The 19,881-nt window shown below is 35.9% G+C and overlaps 1 protein-coding gene across 1 annotated transcript in view; it reads right to left on the reverse strand.

Moving 5' to 3' along the window:
- Window positions 1–19,881, reverse strand: part of LOC134529275 (filamin-A) — a 786,080-nt gene that overhangs the window by 508,457 nt on the left and 257,742 nt on the right. The window contains exons 6-7 of the mRNA XM_063363172.1: window positions 16,554–16,692; window positions 11,274–11,514 (exon numbers count right to left, since the gene is read on the reverse strand). Of these exons, the coding sequence (XP_063219242.1) occupies window positions 11,274–11,514; window positions 16,554–16,692 (380 nt within the window). The remainder of the gene's footprint in view (window positions 1–11,273; window positions 11,515–16,553; window positions 16,693–19,881) is intronic.

Below are 19,881 nucleotides of genomic sequence, written 5' to 3' on the forward strand. Positions count from 1 at the left end.
AATTTTACCTTGTGTTTGATTTAAAAATGAAACAACTAATGGACAAATCTTCACTGCATTATATATAATCAGTACTCCCATCTGTAGCTAAAGCAAATGGTTCACTTACTAAAGATTCAACAGTTTCAATTTAGTTTCACCAGCCATATACTCCACTAAGGCAGATGTTTTTGCTCTCGCACAGCTGTATTTCTGTGCAATTTTTGAGTCCGGAAACATAGCTCTATACAAATTACCCGAATGATCGGCTACTGCTATCGGTAAATTGTGTTCTACCAAAAAACTTGTAAACAATAACTCTGCGTTTGTTACTTTCGTTTCTTCACATGTAGCGAAAAACGACGATATAAATTTATTGCTCGTCACGGCTTTAAAATGTTCTGCATGTTTCTTTGATTCAATATGCCGTCCTCAGTCATCCCTTCCACCATGCGCAATCGAAAAGTCACACGTGCATACATTACAAAAAGCGTGGCGTTCCAAAACATTTGAAGATGACAAGCATGGCCATTCTTTTACATAGTTTGGTCGAAAGTTCTGAAGAATAACGTTCTTTTTTTTTGCCCCAGATACACATTGTTCTGTCACACGCTTCATTTCTACAACCGGCACTGAAGAACACAACACTATCGAACAACATAACAGGTTTCACGTCTGTACACACGACAAAAACACTTTGATGAAAAAAATGGCTTTCAAGAAAGTAAATTACACAAGACAGGTTAGCCAAAGTACCGTACAAAAATTATCGTGATGTAAGTAGCTAACAAACGAAAAAACCGAGAATATGTACTAGTTTTATCGTACAACGGACGTAATACCGTACCATTTCTATTACAAAACACAACAATTAATCTACTTATTTCGACAGTACATGCGCACATTTATCAGTTCCGTTATCTGCGCAACCACGTGATGTATTCGAACTGCGTTCACGAAACACGCACACCAGAAACAGAATTTTTTTCCATTACCCAGCAGCACAAAGCCTCGTTTCCGTAATAAACCAGCGATGTTGCGTAATATTGTGTTAAATCCGTAATAGTTATGGAAAATCTGTAATGGTTGGCAGCTCTGCGGAAATATACATGACACAAAATATTCCCGGTTATTAAAAAAATTCCCTGACATTTCCCTGATAATTCCCGATCAACGTGATTTCCCTGATAAATCCCGGTTTTCCCGGTTTTCCCGGTTTTCCGGGTGAGTGGCCACCCTGATGACATAAGTCCTGGTCAACTCATCGGAGAGGCTTCATCTACTGGGAACTCGGCTCACATAGCTCAAGAAGTAGCACATTCTGTACATTATCCTGAGAGACCACCATTTTCAGGCGATTGGGTACCAGCAGTTGCATCACCTGAAGACATCATTCCACTTCCAAAGATCAAAATAAAGAGGAAGAGAACAGGGAGAGGCCTGAAATCAGTTTTACTTACCTCAACGCCTAACAAAAAATATCTAGAGGAAAAAGAACAAGAGAAGGCGAAGAGAGAAAAGAGTAGTAAATTGTTAAAGAAGAATAAGAAACCAAGAAAGGCATTGTTTCCAGCATCCAAGCATAAGCTTCAGCGAACTAAGAAGCCATCACCACCATCATACACCTCCTCTGACAGCGATTCCTATTCTGTTCACAATTCAAGCTCGGATATGGATGGAGTCTTCTCTGAAACAGAAAATGAAGAAGATGATGAACCAAGTGAAAACAGCCAGAGCACCAGGAAGTTGCAGCTGAATGATTTTGCTGTGGTGAAAGTTCAAGGCAAAACCAAAGACTCGGTGAGGTTATATGTTTCAAAGATTGTCCACGTTTTTGATGATGGATATTGTGCTCTATTTTACAGAAGAATTCCTCAGACTCAGCGATTTTCAGAAACAAAAGAGGAAGCATTTCTTAAACCTCAAGATATTTACATGTCACTCTCCAAGCCAATCAAGTGCACTTCTGGACGATTCATAAATACAGTAACTTTTTCCAGTGATTTCAATGACTTAACAATTTATTGATAAACTTAAACTGGGATTTAAGTAGGCTTTGAATGAGTGTACTTCCCTACTTAATTTGTTTTTCCTACAATAAGTAGGTACACCTTTGTTTTTACCCATTTCTCTTTGTAATAATATTTTATAACATTCTTTTGTAATTTTCTTGTTTCTTACTTTTGTTGTTTTGTAATTTTCTATATTATAATAGGTAATAAATGATTCTTACGTGCCTAAAAAGGCTGAATAAACCCAAATGTGTAGGCCTATGTTTTATTAGTGGTTTTTTATGCCTATCTAGCTATAAACCAATGAGTGGGGCAAAGGTTGACAGTGGTAACCTTTGCCCCACTCAGTGGGGCAAAGGTTTCCAAACACATGTTTTAGAAAAAAGAAAAATTTGGTGCCTAAATCTTTTGGAAAACAATTCATTTATATACTGAAGGTGCAGGAGATATCCTATTACAATACCAACCACTTTTTGGAACAATAGGACGATTTGGGGGCCCAGGGGAAAGTCAAACTTCGAAACTGGAAACCATTGCCCCCACCTACCCTATTACTAATGGGTCATTCCATGTCAAGTGGTCTAAATTTGAGAAAAAAATTTTTGTGACCATCTTCAATCTTGATAAAATTTGGGGTAAGTCAATACCAATACTTAGGAGGATCTTACACAAAATTTCAGTTTGATTGGCAGTATAGTCTGGGTTCTAGAGGCTCCTGCACAAAGATGGTCGTTGCAACACCAGCGTGCGCCTGAATAAAATGGCAAGTATGAAATGCTATTGTGGCACAACTACAGCAGCTAGCATCCTGAAAATTGGTAACCTAGGAGAACTTTTTGTGCTCTACACAATGGTAAGAGTATCACTTATTTAAAAGGCTTACATTTATTGCTAGCACCTCCCAAAGTTGGCAAAAATATTCATTACCTTAAATTTAGAGCTGACTTTTGCTGTCCATAACTTTACAACAGTGTTGCCGGAATGCCTGTGCTTCTGCTAGCTAATCAAGACCATAGCTGCTGTCAGTTTGCCAAAAGAGCAGCTTCTAAGCTTATTAAATTTTGCAGATATTTGCCTCTAAACTAGGGATTTTTGTTCTACCCACTGAATTTTACCCTTTTTTAAACTGACATAGCACAAAACTATCTTCTCTGATTGAGTTCTTTCTGGCATGGTTAGAAAGAGCAGCCTTTTTGCTTTAAGAATCATCTTGTTTCATTTTTGTGTCTCAATGTTTAAGATAAGAAAATTTACTTTAAAAGTTGCCCTTTTTTAGCTACCTGACATAGAACGCTGCGACAAAATCAGCATCAAAGATAGTGAATTGCCAACCACTTTTGGCAATGGCTGGAAAAAAAACAGGGAAAGAAGCTATTGGATGAAATAAAACAAAGAGTACTTGCATTTTACGAAGATGATGAATTTACTCTATTGTGCCCTGGAAAGAAGGACTATGTTTCAGTAAGGCTCTCAGAAGATACTAAAGTTCAAGTGCAAAAGTGACTGATCTTTTGTAACTTGAAGGAATTGTATGCAGAATACCGAACCCGATATGGATCTGAAATAGGATTTTTTAAATTTTGTGAGCTTAGGCCAAAATCGTGCATTATTGTTAGTGCATCCGGGACACTCTCAGTTTGTGTATGTACCATTCATCAAAATGTGAAGCTAATGCTGCAAGCCACTCCCATTAAAGACGACTACAAGTACCTCATCAGTAAGACAGCTTGCAGCTTGGATTCAAAAGATTGCATGCTTCATCATTGTGAAGAATGTCCACAGACTGAAGAATTGGTAAAATATTTGCAAAAGTATTTTGAAGACAACGACCGTGAAGACACAATTCTATACATGCAGTGGGTTCACACTGATAGGGATACATTGGAATCCAAACAGGACACTATTGAAGATTTCATTGAAGCCTTAGGCAGCAAAATTTTGAAACTTTCTTCCCATCACTACATTGCTAAATTTCAAAGTCACCACCTTAAAGCCACAAAAGAAAATTTGAAACCTGATGAATTAGTTAGATTGATGGATTTTGCCGAAAATTATTCCTTTATTGTACAAGACGCAGTTCAAGGTTTTCATTGGGAAAACAGCCAAGCTACATTGCATCCCTTTGTAGTGTACTACAAGAATGCCAACCAATTGCAAAGCATCAGCTTTTCTATTATCAGTGATCGCCTGCAGCATGACACAATCGCTGTGGCATGTCTTTTTATGCAAGCTAATAGAGTATCTAAAGAACAAAGTTGGTGAAATAGTGCATATATACTACTTCAGTGATGGCTCTGCTGCACAATACAAGAATTACAAGAATTTTATGAATTTGTGCCATCATGAAAACTATTTTAATTGTACTGCCGAGTGGAACTTTTTTGGCACAAGCCATGGGAAGTCACCTTGTGATGGCATTGGTGGAACTATTAAGCGATCAGCAGCACGTGCCAGCGTTCACCATCCTGTCAACCAAATTTTGACACCACAAGATCATTTTAGCTATTGTGTGCAGCAGATCAAAGGGATCAAGTGCTTTTTTATTTCCAAAGAAGAAATTGAAGCAGTTTCCTTACAACAAGAACATAGGTTTAAAGATGGCCGTACAGTAGCAGGAACCAGGGAAAACCATCACTTTGTACCCATTAATGAAGCTACAATTCATGTTAGCAGAGTTTCAAATTATTCCTCTTCATCATTTTTAGCCCATTTGAACCCATCTGCTGTAGTCAACCCACCAACCCTATCAATTGCAAGTCTTCAGCCTGGCCAATATCTTGCCTGTATTTATGAAAACAAATAGTGGATTGGCAACATTTGTGAAATTTCATTTGAAGAGAATGATGTTCTTATAGACTTCATGCATCCTTATGGAATTGCAAGATCATTTTACTGGCCTCCTAGAAGAGACACCTGCTGGATACCAGAACAGCATATTATTGCCAACATTCCAGCTCCTAATGCTACAGCAATGGGAAGGCAGTACACTTTATAACAGAAATGATGCCGTCAAGCATTGAAGATAAATTCCAATCAATTGTAAAACAATAATTACGTCCGCGTTTTCCCATTGGTCATTTCATTATTCTTTACTTGAACAGTGCATCACTCTGGCTTGGCAACCATTAACCCACCACTGGCTTGGGATCCATGGCAAGAAACCCCTGGTGGGCTTGGGAACCCACACTAAAGAGACTCACCCGTGGCTGGCCTTGCCTATTTATCGGGCGTGACCCCTAGGTGATGGGGATATCAATTCATGCTTTCATTGAGAGAAGCATATCTTTTAGAGAATGAACTGGTAGTGGCTCAGCCACCATGGACCAACACAAGGATTAATGTTTATAGTATAAACAATTTCCCTTCACATCTAGTCAATTATTACATGATCAATAATAAAAAATATTTTCCTTATGCTTTTATATTAAAATTTGCTTGTATATTAATACCTCATCATATTAAGGAGTACAAATAATTTAAATGGTTGGAAATTCATTATCTTTGATGCTGATTTTCTCGCAGCGTTCTGTCAGGTAGCTAAAAAAGGGCAATTTTTAAAGTACATTTTCTTGTCTTAAACATTGAGACACAAAGATGAAACAAGATGATTCTTAAAGCAAAAAGGCTGCTCTTTCTAACCATGCCAGAAAGAACTCAATCAGAGAAGATAGTTTTGTGCTATGACAGTTTAAAAAAGGGTAAAATTCAGTGGGTAGAACAAAAATCCCTAGTTTAGAGGCAAATATCTGCAAAATTTAATAAGCTTAGAAGCTGCTCTTTTGGCAAACTGACAGCAGCTATGGTCTTGATTAGCTAGCAGAAGCACAGGCATTCCGGCAACACTGTTGTAAAGTTATGGACAGCAAAAGTCAGCTCTAAATTTAAGGTAATGAATATTTTTGCCAACTTTGGGAGGTGCTAGCAATAAATGTAAGCCTTTAAAATAAGTGATACTCTTACCATTGTGTAGAGCACAAAACGTTCTCCTAGGTTACCAATTTTCAGGATGCTAGCTGCTGTAGTTGTGCCACAATAGCATTTCAAACTTGCCATTTTATTCAGGCGCACGCTGGTGTTGCAACGACCATCTTTGTGCAGGAGCCTCTAGAACCCAGACTATACTGCCAATCAAACTGAAATTTTGTGTAAGATCCTCCTAAGTATTGGTATTGACTTACCCCAAATTTCATCAAGATTAAAGAAGGTCACAAAAAAATGTTTAGACCACTTGACATGGAATGACCCTAATGACTTTATTGTGTCAGTGCATTATTTGTCTGTAAAATGAGACTATTTTGGTGAAATAACCTACTAAGTAACACTTAAGTTCCATATTTGTTGATTAATACAATATTTTATTTAATAAAGTCAATGAACCAAAATAGAAACAACAACACAGAAATCTTCAGTTTCAGAAACTAAATTGATCTAAAATAAAACCAAGAAATCTTGTCCATAATTATATAGACGTTATATTATTTTTGGGTTTTCACAAATTAAGATAACAAAAAAAATGTGTTTACCAAACCAAGTCAACATTACAAAAGTAACAATCATTATTTGTATAACATCTCATGCTAATTTTGTACTTGCCTTGTAATGTTTGCACCCTGCATTACTGAAAAAATAAAGTTCCTGTTTTAATTATTAGTTATTCAATAATTAAGTATAAAGTTAAAATTTTTTACCAAGGCTGTTTTACTGTAAACATTATCTTTGGCTAACATTGATCACCGAATATGTTTAAATAATCTTGGAGAGATAAGTAAAACTATTTTAAAAAAAATTTATGTCAATTATACAATAGGTATTACCAATATGCATAATATTTGGGGTGATTATGGCAAAATATACTTAAGGTTTTTAAATTACTATTTAAAACTAGTCTTGATTGAAAAATTATTTGTTAAAAATTTTAACATAACCCCTTGAATTTCATGAGAAAAATTTTGGATTGGTGATAGAGAAGGTAAAATGCTCACTGATAAATGTACTCAAGCTTATTTATTTAGCCCGCTCAAACATCAGCAACAACACTTTTTTTTGTTGGCTATGCAAAATAACAATGTTGAGCGAAAGTCATAATGAATAACTCTACAGCAATGTCTGGGGCAAGCAATGGCACTTTTTAAAAATGACTTCCTTTCTATATTAGAATCAAATTTCATTGATAAAAGCATATAAACAGTAAGATTTATGGTGAATATTAAAAAAAAATTATAGTCTGGGAAAAATAATACATAGGTAGGTAGGGTAGATGGAGGCACAATGAAACAAGGGGCACAATTAAACAGTGGTTGTTTCCTCCATATTTGTAAAAAACAGACTGGTGGCACTAGTGGTGGTTGGGATTAGTACTACAACATAGAACATTGGAGCAAGTAGAAGATGCTATCATGTATTCTATGGATAGCATGTGACTTTAGTTGTTTTGGTAGCTGAAAAGTAAAAATTTTGTATTTATGTTAATTTTATTTTACAAATATTGTTTTGAAAACATGTGTTTGTTCAAGAGACTTTTGGAAAGGGTGTAGATCACTTTTTAATCAACGTAAGTATCAGAAGTGTGTGTTTATATTAATTTAGAGGTTAGGTGTGTTTAACAGTAGAGTGTTTGGAGGGGCACAATGAAACACTTTATAATCGTTTTGTTTCATTGTGCCCCAGTTGCAATATGCTTGTTTTTATATTTATAGTAGGTAAATTTAAAAACAATATCTAATTCATGTAAAATGGTAAATATTTACAAATTGCAATAAAACAAACCTGGTATGTTTCAGATAACATCACGGTTCGAAACAGAGTGAGAAAAACGGAAAAGGGGAACCTTTCCGAAGGTAACATGTGTGAAGCTGTTGCGTTAGTTCAAAATGGTTTCAGCTTGCGCAAAGCTGCGACTGCCAAAGGACTAAAATATGCAACACTTTGTCGGTATGTGAAGAAGAAAAAAATAGCTGGCCCAGAGGTAAGCATTAGGATGTGCCCACATTATGACTGTAGAAAGGTTTTTACCAAAGAGCAAGAAAATGATTTAGCGAAATATTTGTTGAAATGTTCCAAGATGTATTTTGGCTTGACAACAAAAGACTGCAGACATTTAGCTTATGAAATGGCAAATGTAAATGGAATAACCTGTCCAAAGAATTGGGAAGAGAAGCATTTGGCAGGCATAGACTGGTTTTCAAATTTTATGAAGAGGCATCCTGATATAAGTCTTCGGTCTCCAGAAACATGCAGCTTGTCAAGAGCTACTTCTTTCAACAAAATGAATGTGAATTTGTTTTTTGACAACCTTGAAAAAGTGTACAAAGCACACTCTGAATTTGCTGATGGAACTAGAGTGTTCAACCTCGATGAAACAGCTACATCTACTGTCCAAAAACCGCAGAAAGTCTTGGCTGAAAAAGGGTCGCGGCAAGTAGCAAAATGCACGAGTGCTGAAAGGGGCACAACTGTTACTACTTGTTGCATTGTAAGTGCTAGTGGAAACACAGTTCCTCCTGTAATGGTATTTCCCAGGGTGTATTTTAAACAACACATAATAAAAGATGCTCCAGCTGGTACATTAGGACTTGCCACACCCTCAGGGTGGATGAATTCAGAGCTTTTCATTGAAGTCATGAAGCATTTTGTTCGCCATACGAACAGCTCTAAAGATTCTCCTACATTACTTTTATTTGATAATCATGAGAGTCACTTGTCTCTTGAAGTGATAAATATTGCCAGGGACAATGGGGTAACAATTGTAACCTTCCCTACCCATTGTTCCCACAGGTTACAACCTCTGGATGTTGCTGTATACAAAGCATTCAAGTCGTTCTACAATGCAGCGGTTGATACCTGGATGATGCAACACCCTGGTAACACACTGACACTATATGACATAGCTGGCATCGTGAAAATCGCTCACGAAAGAGGCTTGACACCAGGAAACATTATGTCAGGTTTCCGAAAATCAGGAATTTACCCTTTTGATCGACATATCTTCACAGACAAAGATTTCCTCTGCAGTTTTGTCAGTGACAGAGCACCACCTGAACAGGAATAACGTGAGCAAACTCTACCAACAACTTCTCTGCATTCTACAGAAATTGACTCATCAGCATCCCTTCAGTCTACAGAAATGGTTGAGCTTTCAGTGAATGAAGCTGCAGATAATTCAGGTGTTTCTGAAGCTGAAAAAGAGGAACTTGCATGTAATTCTTCTGAGCAAAGAATCACACCTAGCAAAAATGCCTAATGGACAACTTACAAAAGCCCAGAGTTGTTCAAGGGTTATCCGAAAGCTGGCAACCGGAAACAAAAATGTAATCAACTTAAAAAACAAAGCATTATTGCCACTAGTACTCCAGAGAAAAATAAACTTATAGAAAAGAAGAAGCTGCTTGAAAAGAAAAGGAATGTGACAAAAAAGAAAAGTATAAAAGCTCTGTTCAAGGCACATCCTACTGAGTCCACAGACGAAGATAGTCCAATGGAGGTTCCTTACGCAGACTCTGAAAATGATGAAGAACGTATTGATGATATGAGAGAAGAGTTGTGTCCTTAAAGTTTTAAAGACATTGAGTGTAAACCCATCATTGGAAATTTTGTTCTCGTCGAATATGATATTCCGGGAAAGAAAAGTAATTTCTACATAGGAGAAGTGATGAAGGATAAAAATACTGAGAATGATTTTGAAGTCAGTTTTCTTCGTAAAAGCAACAAAATGGCCAATAAGTTCATAAAACCTCAAATCGAAGATAGAGCAGCAGTCAACATCTCCCAAATACGATATTTTTTCTCACAACCCACATGCTATGGGCAGACAAAGAGACAAAAGGGTTATCTTTCTTTTGATTTTGAGTTTTCACATTTGAATATTAAGTAGGTGAATTAAAAGCGAGGTCTTCACAAATATTTAATTTAATTTTGTTGTAATGTGTACATATCTTGTAGTAGTGTCAAAATGTTTTTCTACTGTTTTATTGTATTCACAGAAATAATGTTTCATTGTGCCCCTATCATGGGGCACAATGGAACAAATGCAATGGGTTAGAAAATATTACTTTGCTAAACTGTTTGTGGCCTTATCTTCAATTTTGTGTTTTAATTTGATAACCTATTCATACACAAGTAGTGTAAAAATTTTCTGTTAATATCCATGCAAAAAACTTTGTTCTTTTCAGCTTTGTAACTTTATTGTTTCATAGTGCCCCCATCTACCCTACTGATTATAAATAATCATATTGGTCATACATATGACAATTACTTCAATGGTCATATAAATTGATGACAACCATAACCTAATTTATGTTAGGGCTATGAATAAACAAAAGAGTAAAAAAAAAGATAATTAAGCTGCATGTTAAGATAAGTTTTATGTTATGTCAGCAAGAAAAATGAACATCTGTGTGTAAATTATATTTTTTCCACAATGAAAGTACCACATAACTGTAAAAATATAAAGTAAAATAAATGTGACATGTGTGTATGGCTAGTAAAATTCTTTTGTGCATCTTTGCCACAAGACTGTTAAGAGACAGTCGAGGGTTCCGAACAAAATAATTCAAGAAATCAATGTAAGATGGAGGTTTGCTTTCAGGTGAATAAAATGCCACTAGAAAAAATTATTACAACATAGATTTCATATTATTTTGAAACTGTTATACTACCTTCATAATTCTATAACCACAAAAAACCAAACTGCACATGGCATTAGACTGTCTATTTTTTATTTTAATAGATGCATTATTTAAGTGTGAATACTTATCCATAAGCTAGCTTTAAACCTTATACTGTCTAATTATTTGGAATATTATTCTACAATAAACAAAATATTTCTAATAAATATTAAACCATACTTTAACAATTAATTTTTTGCTTCAGCACATGACTTTTGTAACTTACGATTATAGTCTGCTGTCTTTGTAAACTGACAACTCATGCTGTAATGATTTTTACAATAAAGTCTGAGGCAACACATATCCAGAGGCAAAATTATAAAAACATAGATCAATTGTAAGAGACAACAGAAAAAACTGAACAACCAAACATTTAAATAAACTAAACAAATATTCAATGCTTAAAAATTACTGTAAGTACACATTTTTAAGTGCAATCGAAGCCTACAGACTACTTTACCAGGAAAGCATGTTATGGCGCACACAACCAAATAAACTATAGCAAATTTTGGAAACAATAAGAATATCTTAAACAGTATCAAAAAATAATTCACACCAAGTCATAAAACTTGATATCTTAGCTTGATACATGACATGATGAGACTTACGCAATACAGACCTTTAGTGGAGATGTCAAAGTAGGTTGGTCGATTAATCATGATGCCTTCGGGCTGCAAACCCGGACCCGATGCCACCACTTTGCTGGGATCTCCCGCATGGCCTTCGACCAAGACGGTGTACGGCGACTTGGGGATCTCCCTACCAGCAAACCGCACTGACACCTTGTGGCTCCCTTCCAGTTGTGGCGTGTACGAGACTGTGTAAGTTAGGTTGTGATCCTTGTTGAATCGGACATCAACCTGCCAGATCACATCACCACACAGTTCATTATGCGCTTACAGCTGGCTCATGGTTATATAAACACTCATAAAAACCACTAAGCTTCTACTACTTTCATTATTTGTTAGTTCCTCTGGCCTCTGCCAAATGTCCCAATTTACAATTTCATAGGCCAAAGGACTCGAGCTACCATCTACAACTTTTGCACTAAAACAGCACCTTGGCATTCTTGATCTCAGTAGTCGTACTCATGTTGGTGTAACCAACTGTTCTATTGGTGGGTGTAAATGCCACTTCTAGGACTTGTTGCTACCATTTCTAAACTATCTTGAGGCTTGGTAGAAAGTGCAGAACATGTAATCTAACGGTTAGTCAATACAAATTACAATTTTTATTTTTTAATTTTTCGTATCTTAAAACAGTATTACCGCCACAAAATGATCTGTCAAAAATTCATTAATTGATTAAGTTAAAAGTATGTCACCTCAGAGGCCACACTTATTATTACTATGTTGTTTTATGAATTATGTTTTAGTTAACAATAGAATGAATACTGCAGCTCTGTATTAATGTAATAGATCTTGAAACAATGTTGGAAAACATAGGACTGTTTTTGTATTAAAATAAGTATTTAAAGGATTTGGATAGTTTATAAAATGAAAGTACCTAATTCATTAAATGTATGTCAGTCACACAAATAATTAAGTCAATTACACTTGTTAAGTTATAATTGTAATGTTAAAAAATCCCTTCATCACAGTCTACAGGCATAGGTATATTTCGAAGTTCCCATTTCTTCTGTAAATGTTCTGTAAACTTATATAAACTTCCGAAACAATTAAAAAAACTTAATGTTCATAACATTCTCTATTTTCTCCAATATTCAAAAATGATCTATTAAACATTTACTCATAATTCCATGCAGCAAAAATGTTTTTAACTCAATGCATCCAGCATTGAATCGCTTAGAACAAATTTCATGTTATGCCTACTAAGGAAGTTATGCATTTATTTGACCTCCAAACACTATTTTTTATCCCTTGCACTAATACTTGGTCACATAAAAATTTGCTTTGGACCAATTTAAGATAATATTAAGATGGTTTGAAATAAATTCTAACGAATTTGATAGTAAGGAAGGTTTAATTTTATTTCAACACCTGATTTTATGGTAATAGTTTGTCTTATCAAAAATTGTTCTAGCCAAAGGTTTAGGATAATGTTTAAGATTTTTTCAATAAATTATAATGTATTTGATAGTATACCTACTAAAAATATTATGATTTTTTTTTTGTTTTTCTACCCTTGTTATTTTCACCCCTTGCAGAAATAGGTTAGTTACATTAAAATTTATTTTAGACAAAAGTTTTAGACAATATTTCGAAAATTTAAAATAAATAAGAACGGATTCATTAGTTTACATAATACGGAAGATTTATTTAATTTTTTATTTCAACCCATGGTTTTATCAAACTTCTTCATTCATCTTATCAGAAACTGGGACGACACCTTGCTCTCTGACCCCTGTATTGAATATTTCTCTATCGTCACGTGGGTGCCGGCTAGCATAAAAACTCTGGGATTAAAAGGGTCCTCACCATGTGGCTTACTACAGGGGGCAAGGACAACAGCAACCCCTTGAGCTAAATATGCCATTTGGAAGGAAAAGCATATGCATTAATTGTAGTTCAATTTAATAGATCACAAAGTACTATAGATGGTGCTATCAGTGAAGTGACCCATGTACTGGGTGGTGCCAGCATGTCCCAGCACACCTTTAATTAACAAAATCGGGTATAGTACACACGGCGTAGCAAAATGTCGGGGTTAGAGGTGGATGACCACAACTATATACAGTAGCTTTAAAGGTCCAACTAGCTTAGAATGCAAGGGACTAGGTCTTTCAGTCCTACCGAAAAGGCTGCGTGACGTCAGAAGAACCCCAAGTTCACTGGGTAGTTTGCAAATGCGTTTAATGTAATTAAGGCACTGGCCGAGCGTGGCTGTGCTAAACGATCAACAACTTACAATGCTGTAGCAGAGGAGGGGGGCGCAGGGGAGGGGGTCACTGGGGAGGGTGGCACAGGGGAGGGGTCACAGGGGAGGGGGGCACAGGGAAGGGGGGCACAGGGGAGGGTGGTGCAGGGGAGGGTGGTGCAGGGGAGGGGGGTGCAGGGGTGGGGGTGCAGGGGTGGGGGCATAGGGGAGGGGGGCACAGGGGAGGGTGCGCCTGGGGAGGGGGGCACACGAGATGCGCGGGAAACAGTACGCTGTCCGGGTCAACAAATACTATTCCAATCAGTCAGTAAATTATGTTTACCTAAAAACATAAAGCAATAAACACAATAATATTTATGCCACAGAACATAATGACACTGTCGTTCGCCGCACCAGCCCCCATATTCAGGTGCGTTCGCTGCACCAGCACTTACACTCTAAGCACTTTGTTGCACTTGCACCAAGACAAGACTGTGATGAGCAACAGCGGGCCTAGGGACCAGGAGGGACATGACATACGTTGTCAACTGTTTCAATGTTTTAGGACAGTTAAAATTAATTGTTATTGATTTTATAGTTTACATAATAAGGAATTTATAAATTTTTTGTCCTCAACCCCTGTTTTTTCCACCTTTTGCACTTATGGTTGGTTATGTCAAAAATTTATTTATACAAAAGTTTTGGTATTAACCTACGAGTTATGATACATTCAAACGGATGTTATATTTGTCATAGTATATAAGTTATAGCTAATTTTCGGTTTTTTAAAAAACCTTCCCCATTTTTATATAATTCTTTGGATTTTGCCAATTAATGAACTCAACCAACATTTTCTATTTCTATATTTTATGTACCAGTTTGGAAGTGATCTGTGCAAAATTACTGCAGGTATCGTGTACATAAAAATGTGATGTGTATGTAACTGTGTATCTATGTGTGTGTAATATATATATATATATATATATATATACACATACATATATGTGTGTATATATATATATATATGTATATATATACACACACATATATGTGTGTGTGTGTGTGTATATATATATACACATACATATATGTGTGTATATATATATATATGTATATATATACACACACATATATGTGTGTATATAGATGATGTATATATATATGTATATATATATATACATACATACATATATGTGTGTGTGTATATATATACATATATGTGTATATATATATATGTGTATATATATATAAATAAATAAAAGTTTTTGATGATGGTTTTAGGGTCTATGGATCATGAAACAAAAAACTATAAAAACATTCCCGGAAGTCACACCATGGTAACGGATGCAATAGGTAGTCTTTCTTCGAAATCTGCCTTTAATAATGTTAAGTAGTATTGATAACAAGAAATATATATTGTCAAACAAAGCAAGGAAACAATTTAACAAACTACAGCAAATTTATGTTTTACATGTATATAGGTGTGATTTTAACATATAAGTTATTTTAATTTTTACATACACTAAAATTAACTGAATGAATCAATTCATCAGAACTTAAAATTTTATCACTATCAAGGTATTTAAAAATGATGGTTGAAGAAATGAGAATGGAGCATTGAATAAATGGGTGAGGGAAACAGAATTAACCTTAGAAAATCCACTCTTTGGGTGCAGAAGTTGTTAAAGATAAATACCATGTGCAACGTGTTAGGTCATGCAACACCTCTTCCTATTTTCTGCTAACTTATATATATTGACGTCAGCCGGAGCTTCGCACCATGAGCCTGATCATCCTCCATTTCCCTTCCCACACCTATCCTGCCCGGCATTTGTACCGTGACGTACGTAGTCGTGTATTTGAATTGCGCGCCACGAACTACCGCAAGAGGGCGCTTAGCTGCAGTGGGCCGCACCTCTATATGTATTTAAATTATTATTGTTAAACTTTTCTTTTCACCCCTAAACAGTGTCACGACAGGTCAGTCCAGTGAGTGTCTTTTGTTTTCTTAATATAATATTTTTTTAATAAAGTAAGTGCAAGAACAGCCAAGGACGCTCCCTAGCGGGCGACAGCGGAACAAGTATATAACTTTATTTAAACTAATTTCATGCACAAGTAATTATTACAGACAGTCTGGCCGTGGGTATGTGTATATTAATTTTATAAAAGATTCATGTTATTCTCTGTAATAACCCGGACCACGCAGTCTCTAAAATGTTAACGGTAATTGTGTTCGGCGCGAAGGACGCCATGTTTCCTGCCGCGAGCCTCGTCTCGCCCCAGTCTCCTTCTTCAGCCGGCCGAGAGCGGACGTCTCTGCAGACACCCCGAGGACATCACCTTTGTCTCACCGATAAGTAGCTCTGTAAAATTAACTAATCCAAATCGCTTTCTTTTTCATTCTCCGGGCCTCTCTCGGTCGGTGGGGGCTATTTAGTAATTATTTTTATACTCTCACGAGTTTTTACCACCTTCTTTCTACGTAAAGGCTTGAGGCGGCCACGTGTGTGGTCCGCCTCCTCAACTTATACCGATTCGTGCCTTCGGCGTTTTAGCTGTGTAAAGAGAGGATTGTAGAAGGACGTGTAACGTATCAATAAAAACCAACTTAATCGAGCCACGTGTCTTTTGTGTTTGGAGGCCATGTGGGTCCTTAACCCAGTCAGCGGCGTGTGGGACGCCCTAAGAGCCCACTACGGTTGGGTAGAAGCGTGCCCGACGCTGAAAGCGGGCTCGGTTTAGGAACGGGTGTTAACATCGAAATCAGGAGGGCTAATATCTCGCCTCACACGGGCCACGTAACGCCCTGAATAAGTCTCTCTAGCCGGGTCCACGTGCCCACTCACGTGGTGGCGCCCACTAATTCCACAACTAGTTCAAAACGTAACACCAGTAGGCCCTCAATATGTTTACCAACAACAATTTTATTCAGTTACCGGAAATTTTTTTTTAAAAGTGAATTCAATATGTGCTTACCAAACTTTGAACTACTTAATGCATGCTAATCACTTTAAATGATAATGTTAAAATATTAATGCAATAAACAATACTTTAAAATTAGAAAATGTATCATGCATACTGGTTCAGGCTGTCCATGTGGATTCTCGACAGTGACGTCTACTTGGCCCTTCCCTGCGGAGAATGTATCGACGGTGAAGTTGGCTGGTGCTCCGACAACAGGTCCACTTGGCTCAATACCAGGGCCATATGCACGCACCCTGCAGATAACATTGCATAATCAATAATGTTCAATTGACAATAGATACATATCTTTAACAGCAATATTAATGCAAAGATTTTTAAAGACTATTGTTTACTTTATACTACACACCAATCTTGATTAATACTTAAAACTTACTACTAATATTATTATAACAGCTAAACAAACACTTTGATCATTTGCTATGACCTCAAACAGGGCCGGCGCGTCCATATAGGCGAACTAGGCAACCGCCTAGGGCGCCAAGTAGCTGGGGGCGGCGCAGCACGACACATAACAGCTGATATAATATGTTTAACGATTATTGAAACTAGATTAAAAATAATTTTTTTAACAGTTTGGAATGTTTATATTGATATAAGTAATTATTTAAAGTCCACGGTGACCTGTTTATGATTTGTAATAAGTAAAAAAGTAAAAAAAAACAAAAGCCTGCTTACATTTGATTGTTGACAACATCTTAGGCTTACGTGATGTATTTTGAGGCAAGGAAAAATTTTTTTGGGGTTGCGGCTGGGGGGTGGGGGCATTAAGGTTTTTCGTAGGGCGCCAATTTACCTTGTACCGGCCCTGACCACAAATATGTTTCATAAATGTTGAAAATGGGTTAGCTGCAGTAATTTAGATTTTCAAAGAAAATAAGCTGGCGTAGTCTGCTATGGTTATAAATGTTTATTTAAGTAGGTTTCCCTACACAACTTTTTACTAAGCAATATTTTAAAAAATTTTTAATCATAAGTTCATGCCATAAATAAAAATTACTTGATTTATTCACATGTTATAACAAAACTGTGCTTGTTGCATTATTCAATAAATTATTATTTTTTCATTGTAAGGAAAATTAAATTTTTTAAATGTAATCAAAGAATAATAAAAAATGCATGGAGCTTCTACATCATCTAAATAATATCCAGGAATAATTTACCACTTAAGGCAAAGTCAAACAGGTAACACAAAGAAAAGGAGTAGTTCTAGCCAGACTGAAGAATAAATGATAAGAAATTAATAGGAGGAGGAGAAGCTATGGAAAAATATAAGGGAGGGAATGACAACTTGTAGAAAACCCAGCAGCTCAAAGAAAAATCCATTTGAGTCTGATGAAATTCAAAATCAAAACTTCTAAATGATAGCAAACTTTTATGAGTCTACAAACAGTCTTGTCATAGAAAGCTATATTAAACCCTTCACAGGTCAAAAATTTACCTACAAATTACCCAATTCACAGCCTTGATCCATAATATTAATGTAAAGTAGAGTTGTACATTTTGAATGAGTATTAACTGTAAATATTCATGCAGAAAGCTTTCAAGGTGAGAACACTGATAGTAAATTCCAGCAGCTGCACTGACCTGCACTCTTGTGCATACTGGCAGGGTGCCATGTGTTTTAGTCCAGCGCACTCACACTGAACGAAATAATTTCCACACAGTCTCCGAAGTCGGCATTGCCAATGATTAATAAAAAATTAAAATATTATAAAATAATGAAAATAAGTCATTTAATAATAGTTCAGTTATTTAAAAGAAATTTGAGTTGTAAAAAAAAAAATTTTTGTGTTTCACATAGCATATGAAAATACAAATGCTGTACAAATGAGGAATACATATCTTTGCCACATGCCAGACAAATTTATTATTAAATTTCTGTTACCATACTCATAATGCTTAAAGCAAGAATTTTTTCACTCCTGAAACCTAAAAATTAAAAATACTGCAACCCGAAATTTTACATTTATCTCTGATTGTGTTTCATCCAGTTGCTGAAGTAACAGAAGACAGCACTCATTTCGGGAAGACACACGACATACTTTTATAGTTTTTTGGGTCACACTCAGTGCAGTGCTTGAATACACTATAAAAGCCTCTACAACATGCAGTTAAAATTTTACAACACCAATATACGTGAGCCAAAGCACGATTATAAAAGCCTCAATACAATGTAAAAGTGATGCAAAATTACAATATTGGTTTATAATGTATTATGAAAAAGACTTGAAATAAATAAAGTGATTATGACTGTGCCTTTTACAATATCACATATTGTATTATTGATGCAATCTGAGGAATATGTGTAAAAACATTAGCTGTTATGCCACTGTTCATAAGAATTAGTGTTTGAAAAGTTAGGTATTTTCAAAAATTTTATAATTATAATGGTATGTATAAAAGGAAAAGAAGAGAGGTGACCCCAAAGGGTGGGGCAGCGTTCACCGAGTGGTCGACTTGTAAACTAGTAAACAAAGGCCTATATACATGTGGTCCTGTAAGGGGTTATGTGGAACGCAGCCTTATGATGAATAAGTGTGGGGAAATGAAAGTACCAGAGAAAACACACCCTTACTATTTGCTGTTTCCCATTTTCGACAAATCGAGAGAGATTTGGCAGGATAAACTTGGATCACCTTGGTGGAAGGCCGGCTTGCCAATCACGACTCCCTAAGATTTCACGACCAAGAGTACTGACCTTGTAACAAGTCCATAAATTAAATTTAGGTGACAAGCAGGAATAGAAAAAAATTACTTATTGACCGTTTTCATAACTGAAACACATTTTCAGTCTATCCTGCTCAATTTCAACCACAATCGCAGCTGTAAGCAAGTTTTTCAAATTCAAAAAAAAGGAATTTATCTTGTAAATTTCAAACTCCTGACTGAGCACTGCAATGCTAGTCAAATTACACTCAAGTAGAATTAAAAAGTTTCAGTCAGAAAAATTAAATTAACTTCACCTGGCATGCTATAAAAATTAACTAAATCATTTTAATCATGGACACTGACACTTAAAAACAACTAACAGTGGAATCCTGATAATTCAAAATTATTGGAACCCTTTTAAGATTGATTAATTTTTCGGATAAGGGTAATTCCATGCATGAGTGAACCTTAACCCAAAAAAAATAATTTCGGTATTTTTCTCTGAAACTTGTATTAATTGCAACACTGATATGTACATTTTACATAAATATACTTATATGGTATATTTTGTATGTATTAGTTTGTTTTATTTAGTGAATATGTGACTCAGCTGTCAAGTCCATCATTAAAGTAAAGTTGTATGGCTTTTGTTGGTAAACCTGAAGTTTCCCTCCAATTTTTAATAGGTTATTTTCAAGAAGGACATTACACAGAAACTCTCGGCTTTGAAATTACATGGAAACTATTAGTGCAGGTAAATATATAATTTAGTT

Source organism: Bacillus rossius, chromosome 2 (genome assembly GCF_032445375.1).
Source record: "Bacillus rossius redtenbacheri isolate Brsri chromosome 2, Brsri_v3, whole genome shotgun sequence".
Lineage (NCBI taxonomy): Eukaryota > Metazoa > Arthropoda > Insecta > Phasmatodea > Bacillidae > Bacillus > Bacillus rossius.